The following is a 20,059-nucleotide window of genomic DNA, read 5'->3' on the forward strand; positions in this document are numbered from 1 at the left end:
CTCCCCAAAGAACACATCAGTGTCTTCCATCTCTTCAAGCCACACATAAGACCAGGGGCCCCCATGCAACTGGATTTCTCCTTAACCTCACTGTTCCATTTGCTAGATCAGTTATCCCTAAACAACATGCTCTGGAATTCTGTGTTCTTCATAAATGGAACACGGCACCAAGTTTTATAAAAGGGAGAAACTATTAACAGACTGGCCCCCAGAGCCAATTAGAGGAAATATAGTCTCTGACATGCAGCTGCCGTGACTAGTTGACACGCTTGGCTTAAAAATACCTAACACCTTTAGGGGATGGAGGGGGCACCCAGAGCATGAGCCCTGAGATCTAGAAATTCCTGTGGAAATGGGTCCAATCAACAATGTGTGATTTCATCGATTAAGGAAAACCCAGCCACTTGTGGAGAAAATTTGTCAACTCTTCAGCAGTGCACCCTTTCCTATTTTAGGAAATAGAGAACACTGAATAAACAGAACGTAGGAAATACTAGCATGTGATATTTGTCAGAATCACACTATAAATGTCTGTTAACTCTATGACTCTCAACTAAAGTATCAGGAAGCATAATGTGCGTAAGGCTCACTTTCAGTTGCCAGAAACATTCTGATTGAGGGAAAGAATTTTCTTCAACAAACAAATCAGTAAAACTGAAGATTTAGATGAGGGAGGAAAAATAAGGTAGAAATAAGGTAGACTATGCTACTAAGTAATAATAACAGCAATATCCACTGAGTGCTTATTCTCTGCTGATCACTTTACAGGTATTATCCCATCTGAGTTGCACAACAACCTAACAAGGTTAAGTACTCTACTTTTCGTTTTCTTTTTTTTTTCAGTTCCCTGACCAGGGATTGAACCGGCGCACCTTGCAGTGGAAGTGTGGAGTCTTAACCCCTGGACCGCCAGGGAAGTCCCAGTACTCTAATTTTCATTTAACAGATGAGAAAACAAGCACAGAGAGGTTAGGTAACTTCCCTACATTTACACAGCTAAGTCACGGTAGATCTCTCACACTTGAATTCAGGTCTCTGTGAAACTAAAGCTCTTACTCTTTATAGCCACACTGTAACACCTTTTTTGCTCACAGTGGATGGTTTGCTCCAGAATATTTTCTGTTTTCCAGATCTGACTCATCCCGCTTACCACCATGAGCAACTACTATGGTCAAAGCATTATACCCAGATTTAAAAAGAAATATAAAGAATAAAATGTGGTCCCTGTTCTCAAGGAGCTCATTCAAGGGCTTCCCACGAGAGACATTCATAACCTAAGAGAAGAAAGTTCCATTACAGCCACAAGTCTTGATCCTGGTCCAGGCCAGCGTAAATGGTTTCCTCTCAGCACTTTCATGGCTCCTAGTATGGCATTCCTTACGTTGCATTGTAAGTGTTACTCAGGATATCTGTCTCTCTCACTAAGTCATAAATTTTTTGAGGGTAAGCACGAATTGTATTCACTTCTAACACCATCTCACCCGGAGAAGGTATTCAATAAATGTTATTGATAAGTAAGTGAACAAACTGTAATAAGCAAGTGACATCAAAGGCAATGGCATTTTCAGGAAACATGCATAATTCTACAATGTCTTTTGACACTGGGGAAACACTTTAAATGAATTAGCAGCTACTGACAGTTGCCCACCCAAAGTCATTCACACTGATTTCCTCATTAACAGAACAATGACTTTATTATTTACCCTCAGCAAAAGTGAATGTACTATAAAAAAGAAAAAATATGGCACTGGATGGTTTCCCGAAAAGTTTCCTTGACTTTCAAAAGACACATAAATAAAAGGCAGTCTCTTTTCTTCCATAAGACCACATCATATGTAGGGGAAATATCTAGACTTGCTGGAGCCGATCCATGAGGAAAGCTCACCAAGGACAAAGACCACACCCTGAGGATGACAGAACCTAGCTCCTTAATGATGAGACCAAGGCAATGAGCTAGACCCTTCCCCCTTGGAGCTAGTTCCTTCTAGACATTTTAATATGTGAGCTACACCTTTCCCTTACTGTTTATGTCATTTAGAGTTCAGGTGTCTGTTACTTACAACTAAAAATCACCTTGTTTCCTTCCCCAAAACCTTGCTTCCCAATCTTTGTTGTTATATCATAACTCCACAGGTAAGGATCAGTGTTAGTGGGTCTCTTCCATTCTGAGCATCAATTTACTTATTTATAAAATGAGGGAAATAAGACTTTTCTCATTCAGTTGTCCTTTCGGTTTATCTTTTCTTTGGTAGATAAGGAATATCATACCCTCTTCCTCCTCATCATCATTCATATCATCATCATTTATGTCATCATCCTAACTTCTTTAGTAAAGAAAGAATAAAAGATTTTCACCATGTCAAAGATAAGAGAAAATAATATTTTATAACTGCATAGATTACAAAATTCTATACAGAATGTTTAGAACATCACCTAAATTAAACCCATGGCAGAGACTGCTAGTTGTCCCACTATAACTATTCTCCCCTTCCTTCTTGATAGAAAACCTTTGATTTTGAGCTGTGCACATGGCCATTCAGAGTGAAGACTCTGTGTCCCAGCTTCCCTTGCAGCTAGGTGTTGCCATATCATTAAGTTCTGGCAAGTAGGATATAAGCAAAAGCATCAAATATCTACGCTGTGAACCTCTTTAAAAAGATTGTGTATCTATCTTTGCTCTTCCTTTTGCTCTTCTTTATCCTGTACTCCGGTAGCTGCATAAAATGCAGACATGGTAGTGGGAGCTCCTGCAATCTTGAAACATGAGGGCACAAGCTACACCCACACGAGGCAGAGCAATGAGCTAAAAGGAGTGTGAGTCCCTGGGAGCTCTGCGGAGAAGGGTCACTATACCAGCCCTGACTACTTCCCTTCTAGAAGAGGAGAGCCAGGCTTTGAGAAATGATAAGAATCAGTAGTAAAGTCAGAAGTACCAACGTGCTCACACACATATCTCCTTTTCTGTTTGATTCTACCGTATCTCCGTGAGAGTTCCCTCTAGTGACCCCACCCTGGCTCGATGTCATGCCCACCCAGAGCCACACACAGCCCCTGATCTCTGACCTACTTCAGGAGTTGGTCCTCAGATGGAAATTTCCACCAAAAATCCAAACAGCCTTGTCCAAATCAACTCTCATTCTCAAATTTCTCATGCTCCTGGCACCCACCTGCTTTGATAATATTCACGTAAATATACCTCATCTGGGGAGGAATATTTACCCTTCCACCCCCCAAGCCTCTCTCTAGTGCACCAGAGGACTTGGCTAATGAGTCTGCAAAGAAATGGACTACAGAGGAGCTTATAAACTTTTTAAAAGTCATTATAAAAGCAGGAAACAACCTTTACACCAATAAATTGGGATTGAGATGCTAACTGTTAAGAAAGGAAGTAGCTAGTGGTATATTAATAACAAAGAAAGCCACTTTCACAAATCTCTCCTCAGTCCTCTCCTCCCCACACACGGGTATATCACAGAGCAATTCATTTGGTCATAATGTTTCTCTTGTTTTACCTTTTTAGCTTTTGGCTGAATACTGAACAGATTGTGAAATGGGCAAGTGCTTATATTACGCACACAAACCACATTATATATTTTAATGGGATGTATATATAACACAACACCAAAATCCTAGCATCAGAATTAGCAGTAGGAAAAAAACTTTGAACTCTGTATGGGGGTTTAATGGTTCTGGCCAAAATACAGACAGACACAGGTGTGTTTTAAAAGAAAAAAAGAAACCCTATGTTTTCCCACAAAAACAGTTTTTCTAAAGAGATGGGATTTCCAGGGTCCAACAGTCCAGGGTCCAAGTGCTTCTATGAGCAAAGAACTTTTCATCTGTAACAACTTTAAAGGATATTAATAAAAAGGCAAAAGATCAAATGGCAATGGGTGTAATCCTGGATCCCTAGTTGAAAGGTTCCATTTACACACAGGGAAGAGCTAAAGAAAATTAACAATCATTACTTACAAAGTAATCTGAAAAACTACCAAAGGCAGATATTTGAGGGTCACACAGCAGTCTTCTAAAAGCTTGTTGTACTGTGAAATGTGAGGGGCCCATAGAAGGAACACCACTCAACAACTGTTATCTACATGGGGGATATGGGCTCTAAGTTTAGTCCCAGTTCCTTAGTGTGGAAGAACTGCAGACTAGTTACTAGAATCCACTGCCCATTCTTGAGTTTGTTATCTTTAAAATTCCATCATCATGATAATAACAGCTAACCTTCCTGGAGCTCTTACTGTGAATGGCACTTCTCTAAGCACTGCCCATACATTACCTCATTTAATCCCAATGAGAATGACGCTGTTATTATCTCATTTAGCAGGGAAGACCCTGATTAGGGGACCAGCCCAAAGTCACAGAGCCAGAGAGCAGAGGATTCAAACCCAGGTAGTCTGAATGCAGAGGCCAATGAAGGTCAAAGAGTACCACGTCCCACTCCATGCATGAACACATTTGGGTACACTGGCAGGCAGAAATGTTTGCAATCCTTAACCTATGTCCTCTTTTTCTAGCACACATACTCTCTTTTCTCTCCCACTCCTAAATTTAGTAGAATCTGTGTAAGAGAATCTGTGTAAGGCAATCTGCAGGATACAACGTCATGATCTGGAAACACTCTCTAAGTCTATCATTAACATTCAGATTGAAGTCATGAGCCTTTGTGAATCTAGCAGAATACCTTCCATGGAGAATATTAATAAATTTTGTTGATGGTGATGTTTGACAAAGGAAGAAAGGATGTGGAAGAGTAGATGAATTTCAGCAGTGTATCCAGCACCTAGCAGTGTGCCTGGCACACAGCAGGTGTTAAAAATGGTTTTTGAAGAATGACAAAGTGGAAGGTAGGTAAGGAGAGAGGGAGGGAATAAAGGAGAGAGGAAAGAAGGAAGCAAAGAAGGAAAGAGGGAAAGAGCAAGAGAGATGGAGGAAGGGAGGCAGAAAGGAAGGAAGCGTAGAGAGAAGAGGATGGGAAAGAAGGACAGATGAATCCTTGAGCATATGCTAGGATCAGGGCAAGCACCACCACTCGAATTCTAACACTGTTGTCAGTTATGTAAGTAGCAGAGGATCGGCTGGGGTATGAGGAGGTAACAAGAAGAAGGGCCTCTTGAGTTCTTAACTCGGTCCTGAATTCTCCCTCCAGAACTGCACCCCAATGCACTCACCCAGCTCACATCCCCTTGCCATCTATTGGGGCCCAAATTGCTACCACTACTCCTTCTGGAAAGAGAAAGAAAAGATCTTGCTTTGGAGGAAAACTGCATCCATTCTCTGTCATTTGGTATGGGAAGGAATGACTGTCCTCCCAGCTCCACTTAATAAGGGGAAAAGGCTTAAAACTTTCAGCCTCTCCCACCCTTCATGGCCTCAGTGAGCCAATGGATCAGAGATGATACAAACCCCAACCAAAGTCAAGACTCAAGGACATGTTCTCAGTTACTTCTTTCTAGAAAAGCTTTGTCACACACACACACACACACACACACACACACACACACACACACACACACACAGTTTTATCCTCCTAGTTTGGGATTAACATATACACAATACTATACATAAAATAGATAACCAACAAGGACAGGCCCTACTGTATAACACAGGGAACTATACTCAATATTTTATAATAACCTATAAGGGAAAAGAATCTGAAATAAATAAATAAATAGATATATATATATACACACACACACACCCCCCCATATATGTATATGTATATGTGTGTGTGTATGTGTATATATATATATATATATATATATATATATATATATATATATATCTGAATCACTGTGCTGTACAGCTGAAACTAACACAACATTGTAAATCAACTATACTTCAATTTAAAATAACTCCTCTTATAGTGAGGTGGATGGACCTAGAAACTGTCATACAGAGTGAAGTAAGTCAGAAAGAAAAACAAATACCATACGCTAACACATATATATGGAACCCAAACAAAAAAAATGGTTCTGAAGAACCTAAGGGCAGGACAGGAATAAAGACGCAGACATAGAGAATGGACTTGAGGACACGGGGAGGGGGAAGGGTAAGCTAGGACGAAGTGAGAGAGTGGCATGGACTTATATATACTACCAAATGTTAAATAGATAGCTAGTGGGAAGCAGCCGCATAGCACAGGGAGATCAGCTCTGTGCTTTGTGACCACCTAGAGGGGTGGGATAGGGAGGTTGGGAGGGAGACACAAGAGGGAGGAGATATGGGGATGTATGTATATGTATAGCTGATTCACTTTGTTATACAGCAGAAACTAACACACCATTGTAAAGCAATTATACTCCAATAAAGATGTTAAAAAAAATTAAAAATTAAAAAAATTTTTAAAACTCCTCTTAGACAAGGTAGTGTAAGAGCGTGAGGCCTAGAAATCCTGCAGACATTTGCTCCACCAAAGGGAGAGCCTGGAGAGCCAAAGGCAGGGAACACCTGAGGATGAAAGTAATACCTCCTAAGGCAAAGCAGAGAGGAGGGAATATTCAGGTATCACTAAGCTGCTGGATCAAGGTTCACTTGAGGCCAAAACTACTTCAGTTAATGTGGACCAACACATTCCCTTTATTGTTTAGGTCCCATTTCAGCTAGTTTTCTCTCATTTGCAGCACAAAGATCCTGACTGATACAATCTCTCTGTGAGTCCTGGATAGAGAACTTGCATTCCTAAATACAGGCACCAACTTACCAAACAATTTTCCTCCATGCTAGGATATAAACCACTGATGCAATCGGGGACTCTAAAAGAACTTGGAATTCCAAATGACAAACTTAAACCTCAGGCAGAAACCTGATCAGAGATGAGATGAGTGGACTCCCAGGTCTGAATTCTATCCTCACCTGCATAGGGCATACAGACAGGAGCTGACACCATTTCTTTTTCTTTTCCTATTCTAAGCATCGATATCTTATATACAACTGCCAGCACATTATTTACTAAAAGATCCCATTGTACTTAATTGGTATCTTTTATGTTTCTGCTCATCAGTGTTGTTTGTCTAAGATTAAAAACTCTTAGAAGGAATCATATCAGCTTCACCCACTTTACACAGAATGTTATGGAGAAAGGCTGCCGAAACCTGATAAAGGTTTTTTCGAAACCTGATAAAGGTTTTTTCGTAGAGCCACTGCTGATCTTACTACTGCAAGCAAATCCTGAGGTAAGGGTATAAAATTCAAATGCTACCTTGAACTCCAGTCAACATTTTCCTGGAAGTCTTAAATTAAAGCCAAGAACTGCTTCTTCCAGAGCTTTACTAAACAGTAGTGATGTTCAAGGTCAAATTACAAGACATCTTGGGGTTGAAATTAATTATGCTTGTCTGATGTCATCCACCACACACATAGGTCCCCCAACACAGACACACACACACCAATAGACACAAATGACATTCTGATATAATCAGAACGTTCTCCTGCTCTCAACAATAAGGAACAGCAAAGAAATTATGAGACTTGGAATTAGACAATCTGGCACCAGTCTTGACTGCTTCCTTCTTGATGGGCAACTGTAGGCAAGTTACTTAATCTCCAAATATTATATTTTTTCTATAAATAAAATGTTGATAATAGCACTTGGTACAAATACTTCTGAGGGTTTGTGTGAATATCAAACAAGATACTGTAATGGAATCCACTGTAAATAAAAATGCATTCCCTCTTTGTGCTGAGCAGGCAAAACTTTGGGGCAGTTTCTTGATTCCCCTGTGCATGTTTTTTCAATACTATTCTTCCCTCAGCCTGATGGGTAGTGAAACTGATGATACTTAGCAATTTAAGCAGTGTTCCAACAGGTTCAGCTTAACACTACCCTAACAGGTTGAGGTTTAAGATCCATTAGAAAACATTTTTTGGTGAGAGTTACAAAATTCATTTCAAAATATAAAGCGAATACAAAACGTCCATTTTTTTTGTACAAAAAGCTCTTTCACTCCAGGAGGATCTTCAGGTCTGAGATGATTTATCATTATCTTCCATCATTTAAAAGCACTGTCAAGTGCCAAGCTTCTCTGGCTGCTTGACAAAGCATACAGTTACACTGACTAAGCAAGAGTTACGCTGGGCTATCCTGTCTTCCTTACATATTTACATCACTAAGAAATTTGACTAATGACCTTGAAATCTTAGAACTTTCAACTCTAAATGGAATTCTTTTGCAAGACAAGCCTGCAGGTAGTACACTGACGTTCTGGCTCACCACAGAGAAGGAGACAGTGTACAGCGATTCCAAAGACCACTGGACTCACCTGAACCAGCCAGTGTTTACTGACGGTCTGGTAAATGCAAGCCTTGATGCTGGGATCTGGGGTCATTCAAATATAGTCATGATCCATGACCCCAATCATAAAGGAAGACCCAAGACAAGTTCTCTGTTTTGCTTTCAAATAAATAGGGTTTGATTACTTTTATCACTTTTATCAAGGTATAATTGATATAAAATAAAATTCGCCAATGTTAAGAGTATATAGTTCCATGAGTCTTGACAGATAGGTAGATAGATAGAGTTGTATTACTACCACCATAATTATGATATAGAACATTCTTATCAGCCCAAAAAATTACCTCATGCCCCTTTGCAATAACGAATGGGATTGATTTTTAAAGTGTATAAATATTTTAAGTCACAAAAAAGAAAGGAGGATATTAACGAAATGCACCCGCCAAAAACCAAAATTGAGATAATAAATAAAAGCAGGTCATGAAGTCAACATTCCCATTGGGGACCAACTGCATTCCACTTAGCTCTAGACCGAATGGCACTGAAACCCCTGCTTAAAATGATCTTTAATCCCCAATCACCCAGAGTGGTGTAAAGGAACTTCTTTCAGTACTGGCAGAACCCATCAATGGTCAAAATTACTTGCCAGATGCCAACAAGTGCCAAGTCAGTGGAAGGGCTGAGAAAAGGATGCTGGACACCATTAACAATGACTATGCCTTTCTAGAAACAAAACCAAAGAGTGGCAAAGAGTCCTTGCAAATATAGCAGGCCAGAGAAAGCTGATTTCTAAAAATGGTTTGTCTGCGTTCACATGGAAGGGTGATGATGATTATATATTTTGGAACTCAAGTCACTTAATGCTCATCCAAAATTGTTTTTCTGACCAGCACGGAGAGCAAAAACCCAAGACAGCTCTGAACAACTGACAAAAGATGGTTTATCCAACATCTCCAAAGCTTTTGCAGCCTCTAGTCTTAAATGTTACCAATTTATTCCTCTCACCTTAGCTAATTAATTTATAAGTGCCCTCTACTAAACGTAGGCATGAAATTGCTTTCTCATCTGACACCAGCTCTCAGAAATACTGACAAGCAGGCTTGAATCCCTGCCAGCATCCTCTCCAATAGGTGAACACAAACAGCATAGAGGAAGGCAATGCTAGGCATCCTCAAACTGTCCTACTTAGCTCCTCACTCCTCACCCTACTTAGCAGGGCAAGGAATAAAGAAACCTGAGCTTAAGTTCAGGCTGTGGTTTTTAATTATTGACTAGGAAATAACTGCTGTGTCGTTACTTCCTTTTATCTCATTTTTATTGTTATAATCAACACCCACATATCATTACTAAAATCCAACTCACTACAAACTTACCTAAATGTAAATTAAAACCATAAGTCAGGCACAGTTTTATTAGACCCAAAAAAAGACTGTGCAATTATACATCATTCATTTTCTTCTTATCATTCAGTATACTTACTTTCCTGTGCAACCAGGTGATAGCATCGACAAATTTAATTTGTAAAAATGTCCAAAGAAGCATGTTTGTTCGTAGAGTTGTGGCATTCTAGTTACTTTTTCTCCCAAATAAAAAGTATCCAAAACGGAAAAAAAACTCATTCATTCATTTAATAAGTGCATACTGAGAAGCTATTCTATGCCAAGCACTGGCTAAAACCTTCACCTTTGGGGGGTTTACAGGACATTAGGAAACAGGCAAGTACATGTTTTCAATGTCTGTGACAATTGTGATAAAAGGATCTAAAGAGCAAGTTCCATGTATTGCTTTGGGGTAGAGAAACATGACATCAAAGGAGTACTTACTAAGAAGGTGATGCTGATTCAAGTCTTGAAAGATCAGGAAGAACAAAGTGGGGTGGGATGGGGCAAAGGGAACACATTTCAAGGAAAGACAGCAGGATGTGCAAAGGCACCTCAGTGTGAGAGGCCATCAAATTTGGGAAACTGTAAGCAGCATAACACGTCTAGAGGGCAGGATAGAAAAGGTAGGCGAGAGTGAGATGCAAGTAATCCAGAGATTATGCATGTTTTAGAATCAGGAGATAGGATCTCATGCTGCAGGCTTTTGAAGCCACCAAGGCATTTTAAGCAAGGGAGGGAGGTGCATGGCTCTCTGCCTTAGAACAATCGCTCTTGAGGTGTTCTAGAAAATGGACTAAAGAAGAGGCGGTCTGGGGCCAAGGAGACCAGTTCCCTGACTATTGCGATAGTCTAAGCAAAAGATTATGAGAACCTGGACTAGGAAAGGAAAAAATAGGGATGGAGAGGAAAGAATGATTCAGGAACTATTTAAGGGATTTTTCTAACAGAACCCAGTGGCTAATGGTGCGTTGGGAATGAGGAAGAAGTAGAAATCTAGGATTATGATAGGTAAGTCACTCAGATAATAAACATAAAAAAGAACAATTTTAGGGAAAAATTTTTAAAAATTGCCATTTACACATAATAAATTTGAGTTGTATATAGCAGAGCTGTCTATTGACAGCAATTTGGATATAGAACACAGGGGTTCATTTCTGTCTGAAGAAAAAAGATGAAAATTAGAAGTGCCTAAAATTAACAAGGGCCTAATATCCAGAATATACAATGAACTCATGCAAATCCATCAAAAAGGGGAGAAAACCCTAAATAGAAAAATGGGCAAAGGACAAGAAGAGACAATTGATAGAAAGGAAATCCCCAAGTATCTCAAGCATCTGAACAGATGCTCATTAGTAATATGAGAAATGAAAATTTAATACAGCAATGGTATATTACTCTCTATCTATTCTACTGGGGGAAAATTAGAAAGCTAGACAATAAAGATATTGGCATGGTCTTGAAGATGCAGGAACTGGTGGGCAAAGCAGGCTAGTGAAGCCATTCTAGAGTACAATCTAACACAGGATTTGGTCAAATTAAGTATACACACTGCCTCTGACCCAAAAATTCTGCTCTTGGATACACATGTCAAAGAAATTCTCACATAAATCCCTAGGGGCTATTCATTGTACTGGGAGGTAAGAGGCATCCTGAGTGTTCAGAGCTGAGGGAACAGAGGTGACCTGTGGATACACACGATGGACTGCTATGCAGCAGTTAGAAGCAACACACTAGACGCACACAGAGCCACTGAGGAAGAGAGCCAGAGAGGAAGAGGAAGGCTCTTCCTCTATGGCACACAGGTCTTTAGTGGAAAAAAGAAACCTAATACAATTTATTATACAGTACTAGTCACAATCATTTAAAATACATGCAAATAAAACAACATACACAAACAAAAGGACACCCAATAAACACACATTTGTGGTTGTCTCTGGGGGGAAAGGTAGTCAAAGAAAAGAGAAATACATTAATTTTTTAATAATAAGAAATGTCTCCCATTAGACAAATTACGAAAGGAGTATTCAATGATGAGCATGATTAACTCAACTCACTACACCCGAGTTCCAAAAAACTAGGACAAGGATAAGACTGGGAGACAAGCAGGTAGAGATTACCAGAAAGACTGGCCATTGTGCTGGGTATGCTGCTTATTCTTTGCTTGCCCCCTTCCACCTTAAGAGTCCCCATTACATTCTATGTCCATTTCTGCCCTATTCACTTCCCTAGGAGGCTGAGCTCCACAGGTTACCCTCTGTCTTCCAGTTGGGTTTGGTCAAGAGGATGTATCAGCAGGAAATCAGAGGGTGGGAAAAGAGAGAAGTTGGGGTATTTATACCTCCCTGACAAGCTCAGTCCCTGACAACTCCAAACCTCACCAGGCTATGGTTACCCTGATCCCTCCCTTGACCCTTTAATCCTGGGAGAATTAATAGCTTTTTGATATTGTGAGTCCTGGGATACCTCTCCATCACTTCTTGATTTTTTTGGTTTCCTTCATTATCTTCACCCACACCTCTGTGGACCAGGTCATTAAGTTACTATTACTAAATTCTTTTTAGCAAACCCTTTAGAGGGTGCCATCTCTTTTCTCCCTTGACCCTGACCTAAATAGCTATGGAGAGTTTTAGGGCAATAAGTACTCCAATAAAGGGTTTTTTCTCTCATAATTCCTATCACTCTATAGCACAAGGGATGTATGGGAGACTGAGTAATTACATATTAGCTCACAACACTATCTCTCCCCTTACTGCCGTGCATCCTGACTGATCTTGGAGACAAAATAGCACAGATCTAAAGGATGTAGCAAGGACCAAGGTCATCATAGATCAGTAGATACTTGCATACTTGCGGGATTAACACTGTTTGGATTCCAACGACCAGCTGAATATGTTTAAGATAAAGCATACATATTTCAGATTGGGGATTGGCAACAAATAGCTGTAGACTACATTCTGAAAAAGTAAGTATTTTCACATGTGTTATGGGCCATTTCTAATCTCAGCATCAAAGCCAGGTCCATCTGCACGTTTCCAATCTTTGGTCCTACCCATAACCTCCTCAGCAAGTCCTTCCCTGGCTACCTTATCTTAGTAGGATGTTCCACACCCGCCCGTTATTACTACACCAAGTTCATTTCCCCTGAACATGCATTACAATTTGTGCTTATATTTTCTTCTTTACTTGTTATTACTCAAATTCTCCATTAGACTGTAAGTTCCATCAGGGCAAGGGACAGTTTTCTAGGACATAGAAGGCCCTTAATAAATGTTTCTTGAGTGAATAAATGGTGAACAACAGGAGTGACACAAAATACAAAAAGAGAGTAGAAGAGCACTAATTCCCTGCACCATCATGTTTATGGGTGGTGGACCTTATATGGCAGACTTTGTAGTCAAAACATACTTTTCAGATCTCACTCCCTTGTAGTGTATACAAGGATGCTCGCTGTATTTGAGACTCTAAATATCTCTAATGAGGAGACTTCAAGTCTGAGTGTGTTTGCCTTGCTTAAAACAGCATTCAGCACAGCCCCAAACACAGATGGGCACTTCATAAATATTACTGAAAAACGATGACACTGAGGATTATTTAATACCTCCTCATGGGGTGGAGACAGACCTTGGGCCACAAATATAGTTTGAATGTGCTTTACTACTCAAATAATTTGAAGCAAAATGATTTCAACAACACAGATTCATCGGCAACCACAAATCAGACACATTCAGAATGACAAAGCCCCAAAAGAATGCCATTTTCAAGACTGAAACTGTATTATTCTGGGGTAAATGGAATCCTTGTTTCAGTGATACTGTAAGAGCAGAAATTAAAGATACTGAAAGTCTTCCCTCGGGGGACAACAGTTATCTGTGAACAATGAAAGTTTGTCTGAATAATTCATCAGCTTCAACGATGCAGGCCCCCCCTTATTCGGGAATTCCAGGAGTTTGGGCAAGTGCATCATCGAATGTGTCTCAGCCACTCCGTTGCCATTCTGCGGGGGACTGGAATTTATGGGTACATTCCTATGATTTTATTAATTTAAAAAATAACCTAGATGGGAAACCACTGTCAAGATAAAATTTTGAGGGTGCATTTATTTTACTAAGAAGAAAGAAGCTTATAAAGCGTCCATCATGAGAATCCACCTGGGACTCCACAAGAGATCACATACCCAAAACAAAATCACCACGTCAGAGCCCCCACAGAATTCTGAATCCCAACCAGCAAGCATGAATAATCCTTTTAGATGGTCACTTACATATCAGAACAGGTCCTTTGTGAAATTTCTAAGCAAGGCCTCTGGTTTCTGACTGAAACAGAGATTTATTGGGAAGGGGGGGATGTGAAGTGAAATCGAGAACTACTGGGAAATTTCCACGAGAAAAGAGGACAAATGGTTTTTGTTGTCAGAATAAAACCAGCCTCTCCTGGCCAGGGTTCGGAAAGCTGCTGACTACCCCACAGGAGAGTTGAGCAATATTTTCAACTGGTTTCTCAGGGACCATCCTGATTAAGTTGTAGTTATGGGGCAGATGCAATAGTTTCAAATCCTGGGTCGCTGTCTTATTAGCTGTGTAACCTTGTACAAGTCACTTAACCTCTCTGATAATTGGTTCAACATCTTTAATATGTTGAGAGTTAATGCCTACCCAATTACCTCACTAAATTATTGCAAAAATCAAGTGAGTTCAAATTTCTGAAAGTTCTTTCTAAATTATAAGATTCTGTATAAGTGGAAGGTGTTATTAAATATGCTCGCACAATATTAAATACCCCACAGAGGACTCAGAAGCCTCTATGACTCTGGGTTCTCCATTTCTAGAGATGGTCTGGTTTTTCCTTTGCTCTCTACAGTTTTACTGAATCTTTTTTTTTTTTTTTTTAAAGAAAGATATAAACAAAGGCAAAGGGGAAAAAATGGAATCATTCGTCCTACTTTCTGGTGCTGCTAGGCAAGAATTTTAGGCTGAGGCTTGGTTCATTACCATGACTTGATATCAATATCACCTGAGGGATAGAAGTAAAATAGGGAGCATCCAAAAGGCGTGTGATTCATCTCCCCACTGATGGAAGAATAAAACATCAATTTACAGGAATCAGTTATATTTCTAATTACTAGCAGCAAACAACTGGAAAATTAAATTTATAAAACTATTCCATTTACAATAGCATGAAAATATATAAAATACTCATGAATCAATTTAACAAAAATTGTGTAAGACTTCCACACTAAACTACAAGACATACGTAAGAGAAATTAACCTACAAAGTATGCAAAAGAAATTAAAGAAAACTAAATAAATTGAGAGATATATCACATTCACGGACTAGAAATCTCAATATTATTAAAATGCAATTCTTCCTAAATTGCTCTATGGATTCAACACAATCTCAATCAAAATCTCAACAGGTTCTGGTAAAAAATGACAAGTTGATTCTAAAATGTATATAGAAATGCAAAGGACCTAAGATACATAACTTTGTCTATATGGAGAAAAAGAAAATAGAGTTGGAGGAGTCACCTGATTTAAATATCTACTTTAAAACTTCAATAATCAAGACAATGTAATATTGGCATAGGGATAGACAACAGATTAATGGGACAGAAGGGAGAATCTTGAAATAGACCCACATATATATGATCAACTGATTTTTAACAAATGCATCAAGGGAAAAGTAAATTGTTTTCAATAACAACTGGATATGGGGAAAAAGTGAACCTCACACAAAAATTAATTCAAAATCGGGACTTCCCTGGTGGTGCAGTGGTTAAGAATCCGCCTGCCAATGCAGGGGACACGGGTTCAAGCCCTGGTCCAGGAATACCCAACATGCTGCGGAGCAGCTAAGCCCGTGTGCCACAACTACTGGGCCTGCGCTCTAGAGCCCGCTAGCCACAACTACTGAGCCCACGTGCCACAGCTACTGAAGCCCGTGCACCTAGAGCCTGTGCTCCACAGCAAAGAGAAGCCACCACAATGAGAAGCCCGCACACCACAACAAAGAGTAGCCCCTGCTCACCACAACTAGAGAGAAAGCCCACACACAGCAATGAAGACCCAATGCAGCCAAAAATTAATTAATTAATTTTCAAAAATTAATTAATCAATTTTCAAAAATTAATTCAAAATCATCATAGACTTAAATGTAAAAATTAAAACTACAATGATTCTAGACGAAAACATAGGAAAAACATCTTTTTGACCTTTGGGTAAGCAAAGATTTCCTATAGAGGATAAAAAAAGTATATACTAATAACTATGTAAGAAAAAAAATTGGCCATCATCAAAATTTAAAACTTATGCTCATCAAAAGACACCATTAAGAAAAAAAAATGGTTCTGAAGAACCTAGGGGCAGGACAGGAATAAAGACACAGACATAGAGCATGGACTTGAGGACACAGGGAGGGGGAAGAGTAAGCTGGGACGAAGTGAGAGAGTGGCATGGACTTATATATACTACCAAATGTAAAATAGATAGCTAGTGGGAAGCAGCCGCATAGCACAGGGAGATCAGCTCGGTGCTTTGTGACCACCTAGAGGGGTGGGATAGGGAGGGCGGGAGGGAGACGCAAGAGGGAGGAGGTATGGGGATATATGTATATGTATAGCTGATTCACTTTGTTATAAAGCAGAAACTAACACACTATTGTAAAGCAATTATACTCCAATAAAGATGTTAAAAAAAATAAAAAATTTGAAAAGGAAAGTGACAGGGAGAAAATGTTTGTAATACATACATTTGACAAAAGACTTATTATCCAGGGAAATCCCTGGTGGTCCAGTGGTTAGGACTCTGCACTCTCACTGCCAAGGGCCTGCTTTCAGTCCCTGGTCAGGGAACTAAGATCCCACAAGCTGGCAGTGTGGCCAAAAAAAAAAGACGTATTATCCAGAATATATAAAGAACTTCTATAAATCAATAACAAAAAGACAAACAGTGCATTTTTAATTGAGCAAATACATTGAACAGGTACATAACAAAAGAGCTCACAAATGGACAATAAGCCTATGAAAATGAGCTCAACATCACTAGAACGATGTAAATCTAAACCAAAATAAGATCATATTTTGCACTCACTAGAATGGTTAAAATAAAAAAGACTGATGACACCAAATGTTGTTGAGGATATGAAGCAACTAGAACTCTCACACATTGCAAATAGGAGTACATGATGGAAAATAGTTTGGCAGTTTCTTGTAAAATTAAACACGCATCTACCCTACAATCAGGATTCTACTCCTAGAAATTAACTAGAGAAATGTAGATGTGTCCACAAAAAGACATGTGTAAGAATGCTTATAATGGCATGATTCATAGTAGCTAATAAGTGGAAACAACCCAAATGTTCATCAACAGGAGACTGGAAAAGTAAACTGTGATATATTCACACATTGGCATACTACACTGCAACAAAGGAGGATGAACTAGTGACAGATGCAATGGATGTGGATGAATCAAAAAATATATATTAAATGAAAAAACCAGTAACAAAAGAGTACATAGTATATGACTCTATTTATGTGAAGTTCAAGAACAGGCAAAACCTAAATACAGCAGCAGAAATTATGACAATGGTTGCCTAAGGGGCATTGCAAGGAGGATGGGGGAACTATAGGGGGTGACGGGAATGTTCTATACCTTATTCTGGATGGTTGTTACCCAGATGTATACATTTTTCAAAACTCATTGAATTGTAGCCTGAAGATTATTCATTTCACTGCATATAAAATTTACTTAATGAATGACTGAATGAATGGTAACACCATGCGGAGATAACCACACAAATCCAGAAGGTGAGATTCTGCAGGACAACTGGTCAGGTCTCTTCAAAAATTACTGTCATTAAGTAAAAGATAAAGGGGTTGTGGTAGATTATAAAAGACTTAAGAGATGTAACAACCAGATACAACGTATGGTGTTAGACAGGATGCTGCTTCGGGCAAACCCTCTATTAAAGACATTCTGGGGACACTCGTAGGAAATTTTAATATGATCTTGGTTTTAGATGACATAAAAATGTATTAATACAAAGTGGGAGATTATTGATAGAAAAAAAAACAAGTTACAAGGCAGTATGTACTTTCAGATCTCCTTTGGTTTTTACAAAAAGGCAAATACATATTATATATTATATATTATATTGTGTATATTATATATGATTAGAACTATGTATGTATATTATATATGTATATAAAGAGATCCAATAGGGAATATACATTTATCAGTTAACATAAGTAAGTCAGACAGAGAGATATGATGTTTACATTTTCTTATTTTTCTGTGTTTTCTAACTTTCCACCATAAACAAATACTGCTTCCACAATAATATATGTTGCTTGAAAATATTAGTCTCTGAAATTCACTGTTTTATAAGACAAGGTAAAAGATGGATGGATAGGGCCAGGAGAAAGAAACCTCAGACTGTTCTATCTACTAAGTGAGTCTCCTATTGGGCATTTTCCATGCGTATCTCATTTCATTCTCACAACAAACCTATGATGTATCTTCCCTGTTTTTACAAAACTAATGATGATACAAACGAGCATTTTAACATAATATTACCTGACCTCAACACTCATGTTCTTTCCACCTCACTTACATATTTAGTAAGTTTTCTTACTAAACATTTGTGAAGTATTTACTATGAACCAGGCATTCTGTTACATGTTTTACAAGAATCACCTCATTCCTACCTCATAACAATCCATGTAAGGATGATACTATTATAATCCTCGTTTTAAAGATAAGAAAACAGAGGCACAGAAATCAAATAAGTCCCCCAAGTTCCCAACAGCTAAAAAGTAGCAGAACCAAGAATCAAGTTCAGGCCACCTGATTCTTCACACGCCTACCCAGTATACTACAGTATGTCTCTAAGTTCCCATGCTTTCAACAAGCTCCCAGTGGAGTAGGGGAGTATGAGTGACAGCTACCAGCAAAGGGAACACTGACGTCAGAGGCCTGCCATGAAGGCTTTCATGGTGACATCCTTGCTTACCTGTCCAGGGCTGTGCTGGTGGGCATACTCCTCCCAAACCCTCGGACCCCCATCTGACGGAAATACGGAATGCAAGAGAGGTTGGCAGCAATGATGGCCAGGGAGTCTGAAGGGCTCACGAAGAAGCCATTTTGGCCTAGGATCATATAACGGTCCTGTGGGAAAGAATGTGTGAAAATGTTCAGGCAAAGGCATCTGCCGCCAGCAGCCCATTCCCATCATCATTACAAGCCACTTTACTGCCATTCCACATTTAAACAACATAAAACAACTTGAATGAGGCCAAAGAGGGCATGGGAAACCAAGATCTCTGAATATTATAGGGCCCACGATCTTGACACGACTAGGAATATATCCCACCTGTCGAAATGTGGATGACTTCCTCAGGCTTCAGTAGCCTCTATATTCTTAATTCACACTTTCCCCCAAACACAATGGAGAACAGAGATTATTGCTAAAATAGCTCGTTTCTTAAAATGGTGATTTCAACAAAATCAGCCATAATAAAGATGTATGAATTTTTTTAAAAAAGAAATAACCTCTTTATAACATAAGCTTACTTGAAAAAAGAAAAGTAATGGCTATTTAAGCACAATACTTGGCCATTAGATAGAAGGGCAGATGCAGAGCCAGTTAGGGTTCATATGCCCCATACATATCCAATAGTTCTCTGGTTTCCAGTGCTTGGCTCATTATATAGCAAAAGGATCAGCAGGCAGAAAACTTTCCTACTTACCCCATCAGCATCAAATGCAGCTCCAAACCCATATTCCCCTCCTTTCATAGCTTCCAGAAGGGTCGTTGCATATGTCAGGTTGGGGTCAGGATGCTGCCCTCCAAAATCTTCCAGGGGAACACAGTTGATTGCAGAATTGGCTGGGGCCCCCAGCTCATCACACAGGACTTTTCTCACATAGGGTCCCATAACTGAAAAAAAATACACAGCAATATGAGATCTTTGCAGAACCTCTGCCCCCGCCCCAACCAAGGGTGTTTTGCTCTGCTTAGAACAAGAAGGTTACTTAATAGCACAAGAAAAAAAAAGATAAATTCTACAAGTTTTCTCAAGACACAACACAGAATAATATTTACTTCAACTACTACTCATTGAGCGTCTGCTATGTGCCAGTGACTGTGTTAGGCATATAGAAGTTGTATTCAATAATCCAGTTCCATGAAATTTCTCTCCAAAACTTATCTAAAATATTGCCAGAAATAAATCAACTACCTAATGATTTACTGACTGTTACTTTTTATGTATGAAAAGCTTTAGCTGAATATATGCAAAAGCACTAATAGGCTCTAGCAACATTCTTTGTCTCTACAGTTGTTTTAACTCTGCCAAGTGTATAATTAAACACTGTAAAACACTGAAGCATATAAAACTAAGCACATTTTACAAAATAAATGTTAAGGAGTTGTGTTTTCCAGT

General features: G+C 39.1%; 1 protein-coding gene and 1 long non-coding RNA gene across 2 annotated transcripts in view; both read right to left on the bottom strand.

Annotated features, from left to right (window-relative positions):
- The window catches only part of LOC309665031, a 61,239-nt gene extending 55,747 nt beyond the window's left edge, over positions 1–5,492 (bottom strand). Inside the window, exon 1 of the long non-coding RNA XR_014266173.1 lies at positions 2,074–5,492. This is a non-coding gene — a long non-coding RNA (uncharacterized lncRNA). The remainder of the gene's footprint in view (positions 1–2,073) is intronic.
- The window catches only part of PGM5 (phosphoglucomutase 5), a 187,201-nt gene that overhangs the window by 127,889 nt on the left and 39,253 nt on the right, over positions 1–20,059 (bottom strand). Inside the window, exons 5-6 of the mRNA XM_082471002.1 lie at positions 19,364–19,554; positions 18,628–18,782 (exon numbers count right to left, since the gene is read on the bottom strand). Of these exons, the coding sequence (XP_082327128.1) occupies positions 18,628–18,782; positions 19,364–19,554 (346 nt within the window). The remainder of the gene's footprint in view (positions 1–18,627; positions 18,783–19,363; positions 19,555–20,059) is intronic.

Source organism: Balaenoptera physalus, assembly GCF_965194825.1.
Source record: "Balaenoptera physalus genome assembly, chromosome: 7".
Taxonomy (NCBI): Eukaryota; Metazoa; Chordata; class Mammalia; order Artiodactyla; family Balaenopteridae; genus Balaenoptera; species Balaenoptera physalus.